Source organism: Malus domestica, chromosome 15 (genome assembly GCF_042453785.1).
Source record: "Malus domestica chromosome 15, GDT2T_hap1".
In the NCBI taxonomy this organism is placed as follows: Eukaryota; Viridiplantae; Streptophyta; class Magnoliopsida; order Rosales; family Rosaceae; genus Malus; species Malus domestica.
Window position 1 is genome coordinate 52,693,796 of NC_091675.1, and position 20,027 is coordinate 52,713,822.

The window sequence follows — 20,027 nt, forward strand, 5'->3', positions numbered from 1 at the left end:
GTAATGAAATAAATTAAAATAAAATAAAAATAATACTTGGCTATCTACAGATAAGTAAGAGCTCATACTCAAACATTTTGTGTTCTGAGTCACATAATTTTGTGCTTATGATCAGAACCGTTCATATTATGAATCACTTTATAAAGATTATCTATGCAAAAATTAAATTAAAAATAAAGTCATTGTATTATAGCAAATACATATACGGTTGACAATGTTAGCCTTATAAGGTTATACAATTAAAACACAAACAAAGAAGTGACTGACATGATTCCAACAACGGCCATGGAAGTCAAACACGAAAAGAAGCAGGGCACGGCAACACCAAGATCTTCTATAAACACCTAGCCGAATACAACTACTCTATGGGAAGTATTATGTTGTGTGTTTTAGTGCTTATATGGACCGGTGTTTATATAAGCTAAAAGCTAGGATTTTCATAAACCTAAACTTACTTTCTTAGCCTCTAAGTCAAGTATCATAATCATATTCAATTAAGGATTCCATCAAATCAAATCACATTCAACATTATTCTCCAATATTACATTCTTATAGACTACTTAAAGGTTGATTTATATTGGATAAATCTAACAGATAATACTTTTGTCAATTTCATTCATCTATTTATATACAATTTAATAACTAAACAATCTTAGTTTTAACTGATTTTTTTTTATTCACAATATTTATATAATAATTTATAATGTAATATATTTTAAATAAAAAACATGAAGTTTTATAAATTATGAAAACAAAATTATATAAATCAACGGATAAGTATTTTTCATAAAATAGTACCAAAAACAAAATACAAAAAAGTAGAGTACGTCCTGCAACAGTAATCCCCACCATCAAAGCAATTACGTGCCCCTTTGATTTCTCTCTCAAGCAAAGTCACCAAAAGCGGCTCTCTCTCTCTCTCTCCTCCCTCTCTCTCCTCTCTTCAATATCAAGCAACAAACACTGTAGAAGAAAGAAGAAACTGAGGCCACACACACTCTCACAGAAGAGAGGGAGAGAGAGTTGAGAGAGTGTGTGAGTAAGCAGCCGAAAGAATGACATCAACAGCCAACCCAAACCCGAACCGGAACCCAATCCCAAACGGAAACGCAACCGCAAACGGCGACCACAGACCCCGTGCCCCACCGCCACGACAGCCGCCGTCGCCCTCCTCCTCTTCTCACCCCCACAACAGCAGCAACCACCGCCACTACTATCCCACGACCTCCTCATCCTCCTCCTCCTCCGCTTCCTTCAAGGGCTGCTGCTGCTGCCTCTTCTTACTCTTCTCCTTCCTAGCCCTCCTCGTCCTCGCCGTCGTCCTCGTCATCGTCCTCGCCCTCAAGCCGAAGAAGCCGCAGTTCGATCTCCAGCAAGTGGGCGTCCAGTACATGGGCATCAACTCACCCAATCCCACCCCAACCGCCGACCCCAACCAAAACCCTACCTCCGCCTCCCTCTCCCTCAACATTCGCATGCTCTTCTCCGCCGCTAACCCCAACAAGGTCGGGATCAAGTACGGCGAGTCCAGGTTCACTGTCATGTACCGCGGGATCCCATTGGGCAAGGCCTCCATCCCCGGCTTCTACCAGGACGCCCACACTGTCCGCCAAGTCGTCGCCACCATCGCCGTCGATCGGGTCAATTTGCTCCAAGCCGACGCCACCGATTTAGTTCGAGACGCTTCACTCAACGACCGAGTCGAGCTCAGGGTCTTGGGTGACGTTGGCGCCAAGATCCGCGTCTTAAACTTCGATTCCCCAGGCGTTCAGGTCGGTAATTTCTCACTCAACTCGAAATTTTCTCGTTACCCAAATGCAATTTTGCTTCCTAGATTAAAACCCAGTTCCCAATCTTCCCTTAAATCTTGTTTGGCTACTAAGAAAATCACAGAACTCACGGAAAAAACCAACTATCTTCTGTCTGTCACACTCACTCTGCTTTTTCAATCCGGTCCTATTAAAATTTTATTTTACAAAGGCATCCAATTTTTTAATTTGTCTCTGATAAATTGATGATATTATGATTGGCAGACCCAAATAGGTTTTTTTGTGTGTTGGGAAGCGGATATTCTTTTCGCTTTTTTGCATTCTTGCCCTTCCATTTCTCTGAATTTTAAACTTTCGCCTCTGATGTTCTTGGGTTGGGTCCAAAATTCCAAATCACATTTTACTTTGTTTGCAATTTTTGAAAGAAGGAGCTTGTTTTGGTAATTTGGCCAGATATGGATGTTTCCAGAATTCGTCTCCTCTTTGTTAGATTGGTAAATTGGTAAAGTAATTGTGTGATCGGGATTTGTTAGAAAAAGCATATGTGAAAAGGTAAGCTTAGAGAGAAATGGCAATAAAGCTTGACTTTCTACAATATAAGGAGGCTACATGCCAACAAGCCTTCTACTTTTGATTAACCGTAAATTGTGTGCATATATTAGTTGGTCATGTTAACGTCTCTATTTTCCTACATCCAGGTTCGATTCTCTCTTATAACCATACATTGCATAAATGTAAGTTAGGATCGTTGGCATGTCACGTGTTTATTTTCTTGCACCAAAGTTCAATTTTCATTCTCGTAAATTAGAGTCTTTTATATCAATCTCTAATTATCACATGCACTTTTGTGCTTCAATCTTTAATGTCATTGTCTATTAGTTAGTATTAGTATCAATATGTGAATGTTGCCGATGTGTCCATGTGGTTGGAACTTAGAGTTAGGCGTGCCATTTGGTTTTTGGTTTTTGGTTTGAGTGAGCATGTTCCTGGATATTTGGGTCGGTGTCCCATTTTATATTTGTGCCATTTGTTTATAGAGAAATGCTAAGTGGCCTCTCTAAAGCCAGAGTTTTTATGAAATTTTCTGTCGCCTCACAATTTAACGTCAATTCTTATGTCAAAAATATTTGCAGAGAATTTATGAATAGTTTCACTTTAAGAGAATCCATTTAACATTTCTCTTAGGTAATTCAGTTACGTATACGAGAAAAAACGAGGGTACGAAAATCACTTTCGTAGCGATATGGTTGTTTATATGTGTGTGAGTGGATTATTGACTAGGACTAAACTAATTTGCCTTTTCCCGGGGGAGTAAAAACTAAAAAGCTATCGGGGTCCGCCATGTGAGCAGGGCTTTCTGTGGGCCATACGGGTGGGCCCAAATGTATGTGCTGCATTAGGACAACTAGGGGAGGTGATGTGGAATATAAAATCTAGAATTATCTGAATTAAAAAATGAAAAACTTTATGGGTTTTAAATTAGATGCCAGGTTGGATACCTTCCTCATGGATTCTTCCCTTCTCTTTTGTTTTTTGGTCGTGGTCTTAGGTATACAAAGAGAGAATCAAATGCCCCTTTACATATCACTAGTACTACTTAGGCACGAAGAAATCTTAACTTAACGTGCCCTTATGCTCCGACCAACCCGAGAGTCCATACGACGTTTTTTTTTATTTATACTTAGTCTAAAGTCCTATATCACATGATTTCGCAACGTATTGTTGTTGTTTACTGATCACGGTGTTCGTATGGTGAATTTAATGCCACTAAGTGTTGATTGAGTTGTGAATGCATATGATCGAGGGCTTTTTGTCCGATGAACTCGATTCAATCTACAATACTGATTGCATTGAGGGACTTTGGACGTAGTCTAAAGTTCTATATCACATGATGTCGCAGAGTATCATTGTTTATTGATCGCGGTATTTGAAGAATGAAATTAACGCATCTAAGTGTTGATTGAGTTGTGAATGTAATGTGATCGAGCGTTCATTGTCCGATGAACTCAGTGCAATCTACGATATTGGTTGGATCGAGGGACTTGGGACTTATTTGTTATGATTCTCTTTTTGAATTTTCTTTTCTTGTCCTTGTTTTGTTTGGTTGGAGCCAAAGGCTAAAAGTGTGAGGTGATGGTGGGGATATGCAGGTGTCGGTGGACTGTGCGATTGTCATAAGTCCAAGGAAGCAGTCTCTTTCATACAAGCAGTGCGGATTTGATGGATTGAGTGTGTGACACACTCCTCCCCTGCTCACTTAACTACTTTCTAGTCGGTAACTTTGAGTCGGTTATTTTTTGTTTCACTTGTAATTTTCCCTCTTCAAATTGGGAGAGAAATGAAGTAACAAAGAAAAAAAAGGTAAAAAGTAAGGAGGGGTGAAAAAAAAGAAAGAGAAAAAAACCCCCTCAACAACGGGAGGTTTTTCAGTCGGTCGGGAACACGATTTGGTACACCAAGTGTTGTAATACCATTGGTTGGGATTTTTTTTTAAGCTTTCAATCAATTGTATTATGACATTTGGTATATCGGGTTATGTTTCCGGCACAATGAAAATTTCTCGTCCACAAGAGCCAAGTGAATGGAGAAGTAGTAAAGAGTTAAATAGCAAAAGAGGAAGGAAAAGGTTTCTCTAATCAAAGATTTTGGCCAATTTTTAGGCGTTGGGTTTTTCATGAGTTGGAGTTTTTGGAGGGTAATTAAAGCTGCTAACCGCTGTAGAAGTGTAAAAAGTAGCGCCTTTTGTAATGCAATTTAGAATTTACGTCCAGTTGCTTAGTTTTCTCTCGCATTATATTTATGGGGTGTGCTATCTACACACTCTATTTTAATTCTCACACATTCTTGATAAATTTTGTCCGTTGATCTTCTTCAATCCATCCAATCCGATGGCCGAAAATTAAAAATGTGTGTGAGAAGTAAAATGGGGTGTGTGAATATCACACCCCTATATTTATATATCTACTTTGTGTTTTTAGTTTTTGGGTTTCACATATTGTAGCCGTATTACACACCATCAAAAAAACACAAACATTTGAAAACGTTCACCCCTACTAAATTGAACTATAAGCTTAAATAACGCTTTTTAGCCAAAATGATTGAAATGGTAACTCTTCATTTTGATCTTTGAGATTTAAAATTGATAAAAGTAGTCTTTAAAATTGTCCACCGTCAAATCATTTCGCTTTTCCTGTGAAAATTTTTCGTTAAATTAAAGAAATCACCAGTTTAAGATGAGTTGATTGGACAAAAATACTTTTAATTTAACGGAGATTTCTATATAATTGATGGTGGACAATCTCAAGGACAATTTTGAATAAAAAGCTGCCTAAATAATGGCTATTGTGGATGCAAATTCTTGTCCAAGCAGATTAACTAGAAAACATGCAAAAAAGACGACACCTTATTATCGAGTGATTAATACTGTTGTGTTTGCTAAAATGCCTTTGATGCCTAAGTAAGAAAGTGTTCGAGAGAAACTAGGGAGTTCTGAATTAAATTTATGATTACCAGTTTTCTCGTGGGACTTTGATTATCTATAGGGAAAGAAGTCCATAAGTCTTTTGGAGATCGTTGACCTAGTCCAGGACTTAGGCATGCAAGAGCTAAACTTAATAAACATGGAGTCGGGCATGAAAGTACTTGACCTTATTTGAGACCTTATTTGAGACTCGGTAGAGCCTCTGCTTTTGGAGGTCGTTTGCTCTCCGGGATGAGCTGCGAAGAGCTTTTGCCATTCTTCAACGGGCTGGTCTGCTTAACTTTAGAATTGAGATTATGATCGGCTCACCTTGTCAAGGGTAATTTCGTTTGAGCTCATAATTATGTGGCACTCTCTGATTAGACGTGATTAATCTATTTTTCAACAAAGGTGTAACGACCCAATTTTTTTTTTTGGAAGCCAAACACAAAGGTAGGCCAAAATAAATATAATGGTTAATTACAATTCTAATTAACCACACTAAAAATTATTTGGTTTAATCTGTGGCTGCATCTAACGTCCTTGTTAGATTGCCTACGTACCCTCGAACGAGATCAAGCTATTCGTAGTTCACCATCCATTTTTAATCCATTTTCTAAATCATTCAAGTTATTAACATTCACAAACTAGGTTCAAACAATTGAATCATACCACATGCATATCAAAAATGGATTCAGAATATTGAAATTAGCTTAAAAAGACAGCATCGACCCTCTGGTCACGGGCCGCCCAAGTGGCAGTTTCCGGCGAACGGAAACCCCATTTTCCGACCAACTTTAAAAATTACAAATTGTACAAACAAGTAGGTATCAATGAGAGAAACAACTTGGGCCGAAGTCCAATTCCCCTTTACATATCACTAAGTAGTACTCCAATTCCCCTTTACATATCACTAAGTAGTACTCCAATTCCCCTTTACATATCACTAGTTCTACATATCATTAGAAATTTAGAAATCTAACACCACAGAGACGTTGGTCTCGCTGAGAGCTTTCCATAGGCACCGAAACCATCTCGAACAGATATCAGACGGAGGAGATAGAACTGGATCAAGGAACCGGGTCACGTGGAGAAATCGGGTTGGCCAGTTCTCCCTTCTCCTTTCCCTCGTTTCCCCTACTTTTCTTTTCCCTCCCTTGGTCAGATTTTCTTTACACCGCCATACACATGGCTTCGCTTCCCTAAATCTCAACTACAGTAAATCTGGAGCATTCCAGATTTATGGTCAAATGACCATTTTGCCACTAATTTCGGTAGTTTAAATCTCTTTCGTTATAACTATGTTTCATAGATGGTTTTCACCTACACACTCGTAGGATTGAGCTCTATCCAAATATGCTAAGAATTACGACGAAGAATATAAGGATATAATACATCCTCGCATAATTTCATTTAACTAACTAGTGGCATTTTCATAATTTTCCACTTAACGAAAAGTTATACAACATAAATAATAATAAAATCCATAAGCGAGATTTCACATTTTCCCCATTCGAATTTCATAACCATAAATCAATTTATTTTCAATTTTCCTCCACATAAACAATAAAATGAATATCCACATCATTTTTCTAAAATATTCAGGGTATTACTTCCGATCCCTATTAAAATAAATCTTGTCCTCGAGATTTTAACCATCGAATAACAAAAAGGAATTTAGAACTAATCCCACCATTCCATTTATAGTGAATAAAATCATAACCTCAGTCTATGATTTTATTCAAGCTCAAAATAAATAAATCAACGAATAAATTATGGGGTGTGCTATCCACACACCCCTTGATAATTTTTGTCCGTTGATCTTCTTCAATTCATTCGATCCGATGGCCGAAAATTAAAAAGGTGTGTGAGAAGTAAAATGGGGTGTGTGAATATTACACCCCTAAATTATATCCAGCCACATTCATTAGCAAAATAAAAATAAGAAATTCTAGCCACACACATTGGTAAAATAAATTTCAGCAATTCCAGGCACACCCATTAGAATATCCAGACATAATTATTGGTAATACCACTTACCATTACTATTGGCAATACCAATATCATAAATTTCGGCTATAATCAACATTGGCAAAATCAAATGTCAAATTTCAAGCCATAACCATCAAAATTGGCAAATCAAATATCAGAAATTCTAGCCAAAATCATTGGAACTTCCAATCACAATCACTGGTAAAATCACTTACCATCATTGGCTATACACTACCGTCACCACAATTCTCTCTTAGAACTTGTGTGCCAACATAATCCAACATGATGACCGTTCCTGCAGTCGATTACCCTCACTTCAATCTGACCACAACAATACGAAGTAGGGTAACGAGAATGTCCATTTAATCCTACACCACAGATCCAAGTACCTTCCCCACGAGATATGGTACAAGTCCATCCATGTAGGCCTCCAGAGGTTTAGGGGATTAAACCCAAGGTAGCGCATGGTGCCCTTCACTCCTAGTGCCTCTCAATCCAGAAGTGTCCATTTCCAACAACTATACCACAAAGACTATCCCGCATGAGTAGCTTGTCTATATAACACCCACTGAAAGTTTAAGGAATCGAAACCCAGGGGAACCTCACAATCCCTTTCACTCTCAGGTTATCAAAATCATCCAAGAAACTTGCATTCACAATCCACATGAACCTGCACTCACAACCACATACATGAGTGATTCACAAAACATATATACATATAAATCACATGAATGCCACCTTATTCACAGGAATTATGAAATAATGCAATCACAATGCATATCATAATTCACACCAATAAGAACTCAAGAATATAGCAAATTTTGTAAGTAGGATCGTTTACTCTGATACCTTTTGTAATGACCCAAAATTTTCTTTCGGAAGCCAAACATAAAGGTAGGCCAAAATAAATATAATGGTGAATTACAATTCTAATTAACCACACTAAAAATTATTTCGTTTAATTTGTGACTGCATTGAAACATCCTTGTTAGACTACCTACGTACCCTTGAACAAGATCAAGCCATTTGTAGTTCACCATCCATTTTTAATTCATTTTCTAAATCATTCAAGTGACTAACATTCACAAAATAGGTTCAAACAATTGAATCATACCAAATGCATATAAAAAATGGATTCAAAATATCGAAATTAGCTTAAAAAGACAATATTGGCCCTCTGGCTACGCGCCGCCGTAACCACCTCGAACGGACATCGGATGGGGGAGATAGAACCGGGTCAAGGAATCGAGTTAAGTGGAAAAACCAGGTTGCCTGGTTCTCCCTTCTCCCTTACCTCCTTTCCCCTACTTTTCTTTTCCCTCCCTTGGTCAGATTTTCTCTTCATCGCCACACACATGGCTTATCTTCACTAAATCTCAGCTCTAGTGAATCTGGAGCGTTCCCAATTTATGGTTAAATGACCATTTTGCCCCTAATTTTGTTCGTTTAAATATCTTTCGTTATAACTATGTTTCAAAGATGGTTGTCGCCTATGCGCTCATAGGATCGAGCTCTATCCAAATATGCCAAGAATTACAACGAAGCATATAAGGATAAAATACATCCTCGCATAATTTCTTTAACTAACTAGGGGCATTTTTATCATTTTCCGCTTAACGAAAAATTATACGACATAAATAATAATAAAATCCAAAAGCGGAATTTCACATTTCCCCATTCGAATTTCATAACCATAAATCGATATATTTTCAATTTTCCTCCACATAAACAATAAAATGAATATCCAAATCATTTTTCTAAAATATTTGGGGTATTACTAAAGGCCACCGCATCTACTTGTGTTTGAGTGAAAAATAAAAGATGTAGATTCTTTCCTATTTGATTTCTCCTCCAAATTGAGATACCATCCAAAGTCTTGTTGAAAAAAAACAAAAAAATTCATCCAACGCCTTACATGCATTCATTGTCTCATACCGTCCAAATTGGAATTTGGGAGACCATTACAACACACAAGATCAAAAAAAGTAAAAAGTGAATACCACTCTTCCTCCCCTCTTCTTACCTGCATCCATTATCTGATACGGTTACGAAAATAAATAAACAGTATGATACATTCCTCCATTCCACTTCGACCTCTAACAAAAGTTTTCGCTCTCACTTTTGCCTACTTATAACACTATCCCTGTTTTTTCTCTTATTTCCGCTTTATTCTCCATTTTATTTTTCCAAAAACTTGTATTGGGTTATAACCCGGCCCAACCCGGCCCTCTGGGTTTAATATTGAAACATACAGATACAGTGACGAAAAATACAGAGAGGTCCTTCTCCTTCCGAGTGCAGGCAACCATGGATTTCTCTCCCCTTTCAGACGCCTTAGCCTCCAAATCGTATGGAAAGATCGCCGATATCTGCGACCAGCTCATGCTTCAGGTTCGATTTGGCTTCCCAACCATCCAAATTTTTATATTCCGCAATATTTCTGGTTTGTATTCTCACTCGTAGTGCGCTCTCTCTCTGTGATTGCACAGGTCGCAGCGGAGGGCGTTGCTTTTCAGGACGACTGGCCCTACGCCATTCATCTTCTCGGTCTCATATACGCGGGCGATATGTATGTTTTTTTTTAAAATTTTTAATTTATTCTGCCTTTTAAATCTGTTTATAACTCTATAAATTTAGGTAGAACAAAAAAGATAATTCGTGGAAGCTATTAAGTTGTTTTTGAAGATTTTTAATTTTTTATGAATTTGTTGTATTTGAGTTCAATCTACCATATATTTTTTCTGATGATGGTTTCAAGAGAAACAGTGCTTTTTTTGTTCTGGGTTTTAATTACGTGTTGTTTTACGATTTCGGGTTTTACTATTGATATTGTTTGGGTATTTGGAGCTGAATGCTGTGTTGAATCTGAGTTTGTTGTTCTACCTTGCTGGGTTTTCTGTTATTTAGAATTTAATCTGTGGGGTGGTGATGTGCAGTAACGGTGCACGGTTTCTTTGGAAATCAATGCCTGTTGCAGTCAAAGAGAGCAACCTGGAAGTTATCGCTGCTTGGAAAATTGGTCAGAAGTTGTGGGTGAGGGATTACGGGGGTGTGTATGAAGCAATTCGGGGATATGACTGGAGTCAGGAAGCTCAAGGTCTTGTTGCAGCCTTTTCAGGCAAGTTTTACTAGATCGAAAAACAGTATTTTATATGCGTGTGTGATAATATAATGTTTAGAATTTAAAATGCATATGCGTTCAAAAGAGGAGTGATATTGTTCAATAGTCAAAGAATGCTGAAGAATTGGTTGTTGTAGATAGTGTCTCATTGATGATTGGTAAACCACGCTTAACCTTGTGCATTATCATTGATGATTGATTACTAAAGAAGCTCGGGCATGGCCGCTAAACTGGGTTTAAGAGGCCTGGGTGATGTATGGCTAGCATCTTATTGCAAATACCGATCATTGGTTTTGATTGGATGGCCATTAAGCCCTAATGATTTATTCCCAATCGCCCATTCAAGATTGGATGGATCTCATTCAATAGTAAGCCCTAATTGTTTCCAACGGAAATGGGGAGGACAAGAAGGTGGTAACTTATTCCCCTTTCTAAGGTGGTAACTTAGCAAATTGAGGTCTATGGACTTTACACAAGTGATCAGCAATTGCAATTTAACTTTATATACAAGTTAATTAAATTACAGATTTCTAATTTACAAGGCTAAATTTTGTGTAATGAGCATAAATAGGACAATAGTCAGTGTTTGATTGTGCAACTTAACAAGAGATAGAAAAGTCTACTGAATTTCTGCCAGTTTCAGTCTTTACTGCTTCAATCTTAATTTTTGGTATCCTGTATTCCTGTCTTGCGTTGCTTTGCTCGTAATCTGACTTCAAGTATCATTGGTTGTCTTACTTTTAACGTTTATGCATATTGACGCTGTTATAATCAAGATTCTGTTGTGGTAACCTTGCGCTAGTAGGAGGATGTCCTCTTCATTGCATTGGTGATTGTCTGCTAAAAGTGGGAATTTACAAACTTCTCTCTACATTTTCAAAGCACTAACATTATTTAACTCCTGTTACCCAATATTTCATGCCAAAGTCTTTCATGCCATTTGTATAACTGGAATTATAAGTTGATATTGTTGCTGCCTATTCTATTTCCTTGCATAGGGTTCTCTCTAAAATGCAACATTTTTAATGCATAAAGTGCTGTCTTCGAAGAATAAGACCTTCCTTCTGTCCTTAGTGTGTTTGATTATGTCTTTCGGATGATGCTTTAGCTAAGCTACCCATCTGACAATCAGAATGAGGTTTATTGTGTCTTCATAGAGTTCCTGTAATGATCTAGGAATTGGAAGTGAGAAATGTGCTCTCTCTTCGGTGGAGAAATATGTCTATAAATACTTTTGCAATCTGAACACTATTTCCCAGTTCAATGTATCATGTCATGTCCAGTTCAATCCATAGGAAAAATGTCTATGCCGATGACTTGCATAACTAAATATGTAGTCGGTTTCTTTGGTTTTCTTTGTGGTTACTAAACAGGCTCTAACTTCTCTATGGTTTTCTGATAATTGCTGATGGATGGGATCAACACTCAAATGACCATTTCATTAATTATTTTCTGGTGTTTGAGGGAGCTTATAGAGTACTAATTGTTACGTTTTATGCACTTAAGGTCATCATTAATTGTCATCTGAACTTCCTGCAGATCTTTACACAAAGAAAATGTTTCAGCTTCTGCAGTCTGCTTATTCTACAATAAGTATCCAAGACACAGCTGTCTTCTTGGGAATGAGTGAGGATGATGCCACAACTTGTAAGCTTCTGTTGTCACAAATTTATCTGTTACCAAATTGCTCGGGGTTAAGTTTCCTTTTCAAAGAAATGAAAATAAAATCTTAATGCTTGCCAATCAGAAAAGATAGTAGATTTATCTCTGCTCTTCAATAATCTCTGGGAAAGTAACCATTTAACAGCTTCGGAGATATGAGCCTTTTCGAAGTCTATTAATCCTGAATAAGTAGGGTCTCTGGAAAAAAAGGTTACGCTGCTTTAAACCAAGTGGGAGCGTTAATTGTTGAGATTTACAAACATAAAAGGATATCAAGAATCAAAAACCCAATTGCGAGTCGTTGAACAAAAGGTGTGTACAAATGGCAAATTAAAATAGAAAAGAAAAGGTGTCCTGCCTATGTATATGAGAATTTTGATGTAAAAGTCTTTTATAAGAAATTTAGGAACCCTTATTAACTACATTTTCCCCTTCATTTTCTTATTTTTGCTTCGAAAACAGTTGTTTTGCATGAAAAAGTTACCAAGTCTTCGAGGACTGGACTTGATGATGAATCGTTATATCGTAAATAACGACTTAAAATGTTTAAAAATAAATGCTATGACTTGGTTCTTTATTTGCATACTTATACTTTAGGCCCGTCCGTCATCATTTATGTTACAAACTCCTGAGATATGGTTGTCGTATGCAGATGTACTACAGCAAGGTTGGGTCGTCGACCCTGCTTCACAAATGCTTACCGTGAAGAAGCAGCCTATTGTTACAGAGCAGAAACTGGATGCGAGTAAATTGCAGAACTTGACAGAATACGTATTCCATCTCGAGCATTGAAGGAGTTTACTAAGTTTCCGAAGCTGTGAACCGTCTTCTCGATCAGCTGTCAACTTAGATCATGATTTAGTGAGTAAATAATTTCAGGATTTCAGGTTTTATATATGTGCAAACCACTTTTCCGCACGTCTTCTCTGTCGGTATATTTTTTGCTAAGGCTATAGTTGGTTCCCGAGGTTATGCACAAACAAGTTCGTACCATCATACTATGTTATTTTTCATCGGCCCCCATTTTTACTGTGTTTTATTGTCGTCGTTACCGTTGTCAAGTATGTCGAAGTTCAGTAGGACTAGACATAGATTTGACCTAGCTTGGTAGATTACAAGGTTGAACCCTGGACTCCCAGGCCGCTTTGCAGCTTATCCATGAACCCTAGTTTTGGTCAAATTATCAGGGAGACGGGCTAAAGGTTCACCTTCAAAATACTGATATTGTCTTCAACTTGGTAACTACCACTGCACAATTTGTCAGGTGTGGGCCTTCACAAAAGGTCTCTGTATTAGTTGGAGTGAGATTATAATATTTAAACTCTTCTTTTCTCAAAGATATTGTCGTTGTAGAATATTTCAACAGTTTTTAACCGGAGTATCCTCGCCCAAGTTTTTCTGTTTCTTTTTGTGGCAAAAGCCAAGTTTCTGTGTTTTAGTCTGGCTTGGAGCAACTCAAATATCACAGCACCATTTGTTGTTGCTTATACAGCTATATAGCAACCTTTTCGGTTTATTTTTCAGTACAACCCAGCTGGATTTTGGAACCGCTTGCTATCTGACACGTCCCGACCCAGATATCTAGATAGAACTGAATATCAGGTTGTGTTACTCGACACCTATGACTTCAAGGTAGGGCCTACCAAAAGTTTGGCATAATTTTTTTTGGGAAGTGTTATTGGCACTTTAAAAATCTCATCCTACACTCCTCACAAGTGTATTTTTCTTTCCTAATATAGAAAGTTTGAAGTGTAGAATGAAATTTTTGGCATGGTTAGGCTTAAAAAGTGATCAAAACAACCTGCATAAAGAGTAGTTCGCAATTGTTTAACAAGAGAACATCCCCAAAGCCCCACACTTAATGAGTCTCAGACTCTCTACTATAAACATGTTCATAATTCATTGATCTCGGATGCAAAGATAAATGTTGTTAATTAACTTGTTATGTAACATAATGTACCGACATGGATTACAAGGATGAATGTTCTTAATCAAATTTTTATATAACATAATTTACCGACTTCAGCGAATATTATTAACTAACTAAACTACAAGCCCCGTATTATATAACCACCACAAGTACCACCACCACCACCACCATTCACACCTCAAAGTTGGAAGCAAGCTCTAAATTAAATTAGACATAAATTATTAATGTTGTTCAACTTGAACGTGACGATGCATGTCCGCTCATCCTCTTCTTCTTCCTGTTAAGATTATTAAGAGGCTCCGTCAGCTCGTACAGCTCCGAAATGGATCCAAATCTTTTCTTCCTCATCTGCCCCAACCCCAAACTTACTCCATCTTCGTCTTCATCCACACGATCTACACCTTCAGTCAACAAAATTTTCTGGGATTTGGACGACGAAGACGACGACAACGACACCTGATCGCGATGACCATCATGAACAGCAGCTGCTCTGCCCTTAGCATCAGTACTAGTGATTTCTTCGTTGCCGGTAAGGTAGTAATTAGACACCTCGGATGCTGCTGATCCGCCGCCGCTGGTGGTGGTGGTGGTGCTTAGCTGTACGAGAAGCTCAATCGCCTTCATTTCCAACTCGGAGAAACTATTGGGAAACATCAGATCCATCATCGTCGTCCCAAATGGACTACTCTTTCTGCTCTTGGAGCTGCTTCTTCCTGCTGCTGCTTCCGGTGTTGTTTTTGATTTCGCCATTTCTTTCGAGTGCTGCCAATACCTTTAACTAAAATTTGAATTGAACAAAACCAAGCTGCCGTTCCCTTTATATACAGAAAGAAAGTCGGTATGGGGACAAATCGACGTCTTGTTCATTACATCTCCTACTTCCGTAAGGAATTGCGAAATGACCATTTTAACCCTTGGCCATTTCTTTCGGCCCATATGCTCTCCTCCTCCTCCTCCTTTGCTTGGGCCTATGTTTGCATGTATGCAGTGTATTGTTTGGGCTAATTTGATCTTTCCTCATCTCATTATTAATTAATTTTTTTTTTCTTAAAAAGAGAATCATCTGGTGGCTTCGCTCGGCACTCCATCCTACCGTGAGCCAGAAAGACTCAGAGATGCAATTCAGTCTTCCCCAGCCACCATCGTGCAATTCACCAGGATCAGGAATCAAACCCAGGACGTGATGTGTGAAATACGGGCTTGAAATTCGTCCACAACCATTGAGCCACCCGATGGTAGTTAATTAATTGGCTACTCAAAAATGAGTAAAAACTCCTACTCAAAACTCTTAGTGTTTTAATCACAAAGTTTTGTACATATGATCAGAATCGTTCATATTATGAATCACACTGTAAAGATCATCTTTGCAAAAAATAAATTAAAACTAAGGTCGTTTAGTCAATCTATTGTAGCAAATACATAGACGATTCTTAATGCTTTTACCAATTCGGTTCATTTGTTTTTAAACAGTTTGATGACTAAACGACCTTAGTTTTAATTGATTTTTGCAGAGGCGATCTTTATAGGGTGATTTATAATATAAACGGTTCTGATTATAAATATAAAGTTCTATAAATTGACAAAGAACAATTTTGAGAAATTCTAAGTAGGAGTTCTTACTCATCTTTGAGTAGCCAAATATTGTTCTTAATTAATTCCTCCTCCCTATTTCTTTGTCATTTGTTCACTACTTAGTTAAATAAAGGCTATACAATGCCTGAAATTTCCTTAAATGTTTCACGTAATAGGTTAACATCTCATATGATTGTCATATAAGATGAGGATTTGATAACCATTTTTTTTTTAGTTTTTATTTGGGAAAACTAAAAATTGAATCTTGTTTAGTAACTAAGTTTAGTTTTCAAAAAAATGAAATGAAAACTACTTTCGTTACTTTTTGGTTTTCAATTTTCATTTTTTTGAAAATTGAAAGTGTTGATGCACAAAATCAGCGAGGACTTTGGTATAACAGAAAGTGTCAGGTTTGTGACCTTCGCTTGGTTGCTTCGATCACTAGTGAAGATAAGTACGTAAATGAATAAGGACAGGGAAGCAAACACAAGATGTACGTGGTTCACCCAGATCGGCTACGTCCACGGAGTATAGGAGTTCTCATTAATTGTGAAGGGTTTACACAAATACATAGGTTCAAGCTCTCATTTTGTGAGTTCTAGTGAATAGTTTAGTACAAAATGACATTAGAGATTATTGTGGGAGAATGATCCCTATTTATAGAGGAGAGTTTCTAGTTTTGTTCTAACATTGACACGTGTCGTGTTGTGATTGGCTTCTGATGTTGACACGTGTCGAGCTGTGATTGGCTTCTGATGTCGACACGTGTCGCATTGTGATTGGCCTCCTGGTTGAAGAGAAGCTCTTCTGGGTCCTTGATGGTATAACGTTGACCGGTGCTCAGTAGTTTCGGGATTGGTCAAGTATGGTACAAACAGAAAGTAACTATCATACAAAATTTTAGCTTTCGGAAATGGGTTTCAAGACTTAGAGTAAAATTCAGTAGCCAACATTAGTCACCAAATTATCATACTTCATTTTCTTGTGTTGTTTTTTCATTTTCTTGTGATTGAGGAAGGCTGCATAAGGGTATATGAGCGGGTTTTTTTAGTCTTTTCACACTCTAAAAATTTATATACTAGCCAAGCCATTTCAGCAAAGCCTATTCACAATCCTTCTATATTGGCTAATTTTCCTATTTGATCTCAACTAGTTCATTACCTAAATTATTATTTGGACAAGCAAATGGTAGCAAGTTAGCAACAATTCTAACATCATTTACTTATGACTCATTTGGAAGTGTTTTTAAATGATTGAAAACGCTTATGATGAAAGTGCTTTTGTAACCAATTCTTAGTAAAAATGCAAATGAATTATGAAAACCACTTAAGGTGTTTGTGGAACACAAAAACACTTTCATCAAAAACTCTTTCGATCATTTTAAACGTTCTTTCAAACGAGCCCTTATTCCTAACGACAATTGACTCGACCCTAATTGCAAATATGTGTTGATTTAAAACACCTCCAACCCCCAAAAGAAAAAGAAAACAACTACTACATAAATCAAATTTACTATGCTCGGGTGTTACATCAGTATATTGTTAGATTTTCAATCAAAGACCGATTATTAAGATCTAACTATTAAATATCTCAATGCACATACAATGAAGAATAGTAGAATTTTAACGTAAACATATACGATACTAATTTCATGACTAGTTATAAGTAGAAAATTAAAATGAATACCCAAATTGTGAATCAAAATATCCAATACTATTTTTTTTTTTTGCACAATATTCGAAAATCTCAATGTATCAATTAATCCACTTTCTGAAAATCGCAACAAAAATAAAATTCGACAGATATTAGAATTCCGTACAGCGTAATGTCTGTCTGACATGTGAATTTTATTCAGAAATCATCACAGCTGTACGTCAAGTAAACTTTGTACAAGATCATCACAGACCGGTCAAGATTTTACCACGTGTCGATCGGACGTGGTGGGGCCGAGCGAGGAGCCTCCGTCAGGTCAGAACGCGAACGACGCGGTGAACGCTGCTGTGATCCAACCCCGTCACGCCGTCTGGCACGAAGCAGTCGATGGCCATCTCATCCAACGCTCCGCATTTCTCCAGCTTATTGCCAACCTCCGGTTGCTCCTTCATCATTGACGGTTGAGACTCGCCGGCCAAGATCTGATCGACGTCGGAGATCGCTTTCGATTTCTCACGATCTGAAATTCCATTGATCTCCATCAACAGAACCCTAGCCCTCTCCGCCACGGAATCGGCCGTTAAAGGCGATTGTACCGGTGCCGTCGCCGCCGCCGGAGAAATTTCGTCCTCTGGTACGGAAGCCGGCGAGATCTCGTGGCCTACAGTGGGAGACGAAGACGGAGATCCAGTAGTCACCGGAGACGGTGCGATGCCAGGAGAGAGATTGAGATCCGTACGGTTTGAATCATCAGTAGTGACCATGGGCTCGACCTTGGGAACCGGAGAATCAGTACGGTTGGAATCACCAGTAGTGGCCATGGGAACCGGAGAGGGGGAACTGTAGGGAACGAGAGAGGCGAGGCTGACGATGCCTCCGAGGCCGTGGACCGCGACGTGGCGGGAGTAGAAGAGGCCGGGCAAAACAACGTCGACTCCGCCGACTGAGAGAGGGCGGGTGGAGACGAGGCGGAGAGCGCTGGAGGGGAGGAGAGTGGGGAGGACCGAGCCGGAGGCGAGGGAGCGGAGGTTGGAGAGGGAGAGGCGGAGAGGGACGACGTGGAAGCGGAGGGTGTCGGTGTATGAGGAAGCGGGGAGCGTCATGTCGAGGGCGAAGAGGGAGGCGTCGGTGGGGGCGAAGATGGTGAAGGAGGCGTTGGCGGGGAGGGTGAGGAGAAGCCACTGGAGGTCGGAGGTGGCCATGGCGTTGCAGATGAGGTTGTATCCGTGGCCGCGGAGCACTCGCTGCATCGACTCGTACTCGCGGGTAGTGAGTGAAACGACGCCGCTCGGGGAGGAGATGAGAGCAAGAAGGAGGAGGACGGCGGCGAGGGAGATTGTACGGACGCTGGAAGCCATTGATTGGTGGTGGTGAGTCTGGAGAGCAAGAATCAAGCAATCAAGAAACGAAGGAACTGGTTTGGGGAAGACGAAATGGTTTTTGGCGGGCTTTTTATTCTTGTTGTAACAACTTTTTGGTGCCTGCGGGTTGGTGGTTTTATTACGGATTTGCCATATGTCTCAATGACGATAATAGCCCTCCATCGATACCCTGTTCAGCTTTTACTTAAAGAGTAGTTATGTCATTAACCTTTCTTGGTTAAACTGACACTCACACAGTCCCACTACTGGAAGAACGACGCCGTTGGGTCTGTTTCAGTTTTCAATATTATTACGAAATTGCCACGCTGAACACTTAGCAACGATTTCATCTTGTTACACACAAAAGCCCTTTTTTTCTTTTTTCTTTTTTTTCTGTTCAAAATTACACACAAAAGCTTGAAAACCGATAATTAATCATGCCACGCTAAACTATCAGGGCCGTTTGTTTGCCCTCACTAAAATTCATTGGACTGGACAGGACTAAGGATTAGTCCAGTCCCAAGTTTGTTTCCAGCAGGGATTAAATTTAATGAGACTAAGTCTCACTTGCCTAGACTAAATCATGGGCTAGCCGGTCTTAACGAAGCCCCCCAAAAACCATGGGACTAGCTAAGAATATCATCTCTCTCGTCCTCGTCATGCTCAACGACCACTCCCGACAGACTCCTCGTCATCTCCGGTCTCCTATATCAATTATTAACTTTCCAATTCGACTCTCTTCCAGATCCATTTCACAACCAACTTTCATATAAAATATACCAAATTGAAGCTGGGAGTGACAAGATTATGATTCTACCTAAATTGAGGCTAAAAGGTGGTCGAATGTGGTTGGAAAATGGCCTGGAAGTCTCGGCCTATTTGGGCTTCTTCAAATCCATGACAGATTCGAGCATGCAAAGCTAAGATCTCGGTCCAGGGATGGTGAGGATTTTTTTGGCGGTGCTAACTTCATCCGATTCAACGAGGGTTGGCAGGAAAACACGTCAGGAAACCTGCAACTCGTCGAGAAAAATGGAGCCGTCTGGTTCCTTTCGAACAACACATAGCTATAGAGGGAGGGAGGACAGGGAAATAGAGACTGGAATCGTTAAGAAGTTTGACTGGGAATGAGAGAGAAACAGGAATCGAGAGGTCTGGGAGGAAAAAAAAGGGAGAGGGTGGGATGAAGAACTAAGAAAAGAGGGAGAGAGTGGGACAGAAATGGTAGGAACAGATGAAATATTAATAATTTATAGATTAAATAATATAATATTAGAATTTGTTATTATCCAGCTTCTTAGTCTAATACTGCATCAAACGCTTCACTAAGTTAGTCCAACTTAATCTAGTCTAAGCCAATCTAACTTAGTCCTTGAAATTAGTCCAGTCCGAGATAGTCCGGCGCAACAAACACACCCTCAGGCTCTTTTTACATCGACTAATGAAGTGTAAATCGAATCAAACGTGATTAGATCGTTTTTTATTTTAAACATATGAAAACTCTTTG

The 20,027-nt window shown here is 38.8% G+C and overlaps 3 protein-coding genes across 4 annotated transcripts; 2 read left to right on the plus strand and 1 right to left on the minus strand.

Moving 5' to 3' along the window:
• The first annotated feature begins 719 nt into the window (after window positions 1–719).
• LOC103402303 (NDR1/HIN1-like protein 6) lies at window positions 720–4,539 on the plus strand. The gene is made up of 2 exons (XM_008341040.4): window positions 720–1,772; window positions 3,920–4,539. The coding sequence occupies exons 1-2, from the start codon at window positions 1,056–1,058 to the stop codon at window positions 4,004–4,006; spliced, it is 804 nt and encodes a 267-aa protein (XP_008339262.2). The 5' UTR covers window positions 720–1,055; the 3' UTR covers window positions 4,007–4,539.
• A 4,608-nt stretch (window positions 4,540–9,147) lies between these two features.
• Window positions 9,148–13,027, plus strand: LOC103402321 (COP9 signalosome complex subunit 8-like). Of its 2 annotated transcripts, XM_070813306.1 has the most exons (6): window positions 9,148–9,326; window positions 9,476–9,612; window positions 9,711–9,790; window positions 10,158–10,339; window positions 11,882–11,989; window positions 12,657–13,027. In XM_070813306.1, the coding sequence occupies exons 2-6, from the start codon at window positions 9,529–9,531 to the stop codon at window positions 12,794–12,796; spliced, it is 594 nt and encodes a 197-aa protein (XP_070669407.1). In that variant the 5' UTR covers window positions 9,148–9,326; window positions 9,476–9,528; the 3' UTR covers window positions 12,797–13,027. The 2 variants fall into 2 exon arrangements, with proteins under 2 accessions (XP_070669407.1, XP_028950320.1); XM_029094487.2 differs by lacking the exon at window positions 9,148–9,326 and having other exon boundaries at window positions 9,439–9,612.
• A 4,215-nt stretch (window positions 13,028–17,242) lies between these two features.
• Window positions 17,243–18,671, minus strand: LOC103416363 (fasciclin-like arabinogalactan protein 19). The gene has a single exon (XM_008354618.4). It carries the CDS (start codon window positions 18,515–18,517, stop codon window positions 17,471–17,473), a length of 1,047 nt encoding a protein of 348 aa, XP_008352840.2. The 5' UTR covers window positions 18,518–18,671; the 3' UTR covers window positions 17,243–17,470.
• Between the last annotated feature and the right edge of the window lie 1,356 nt (window positions 18,672–20,027).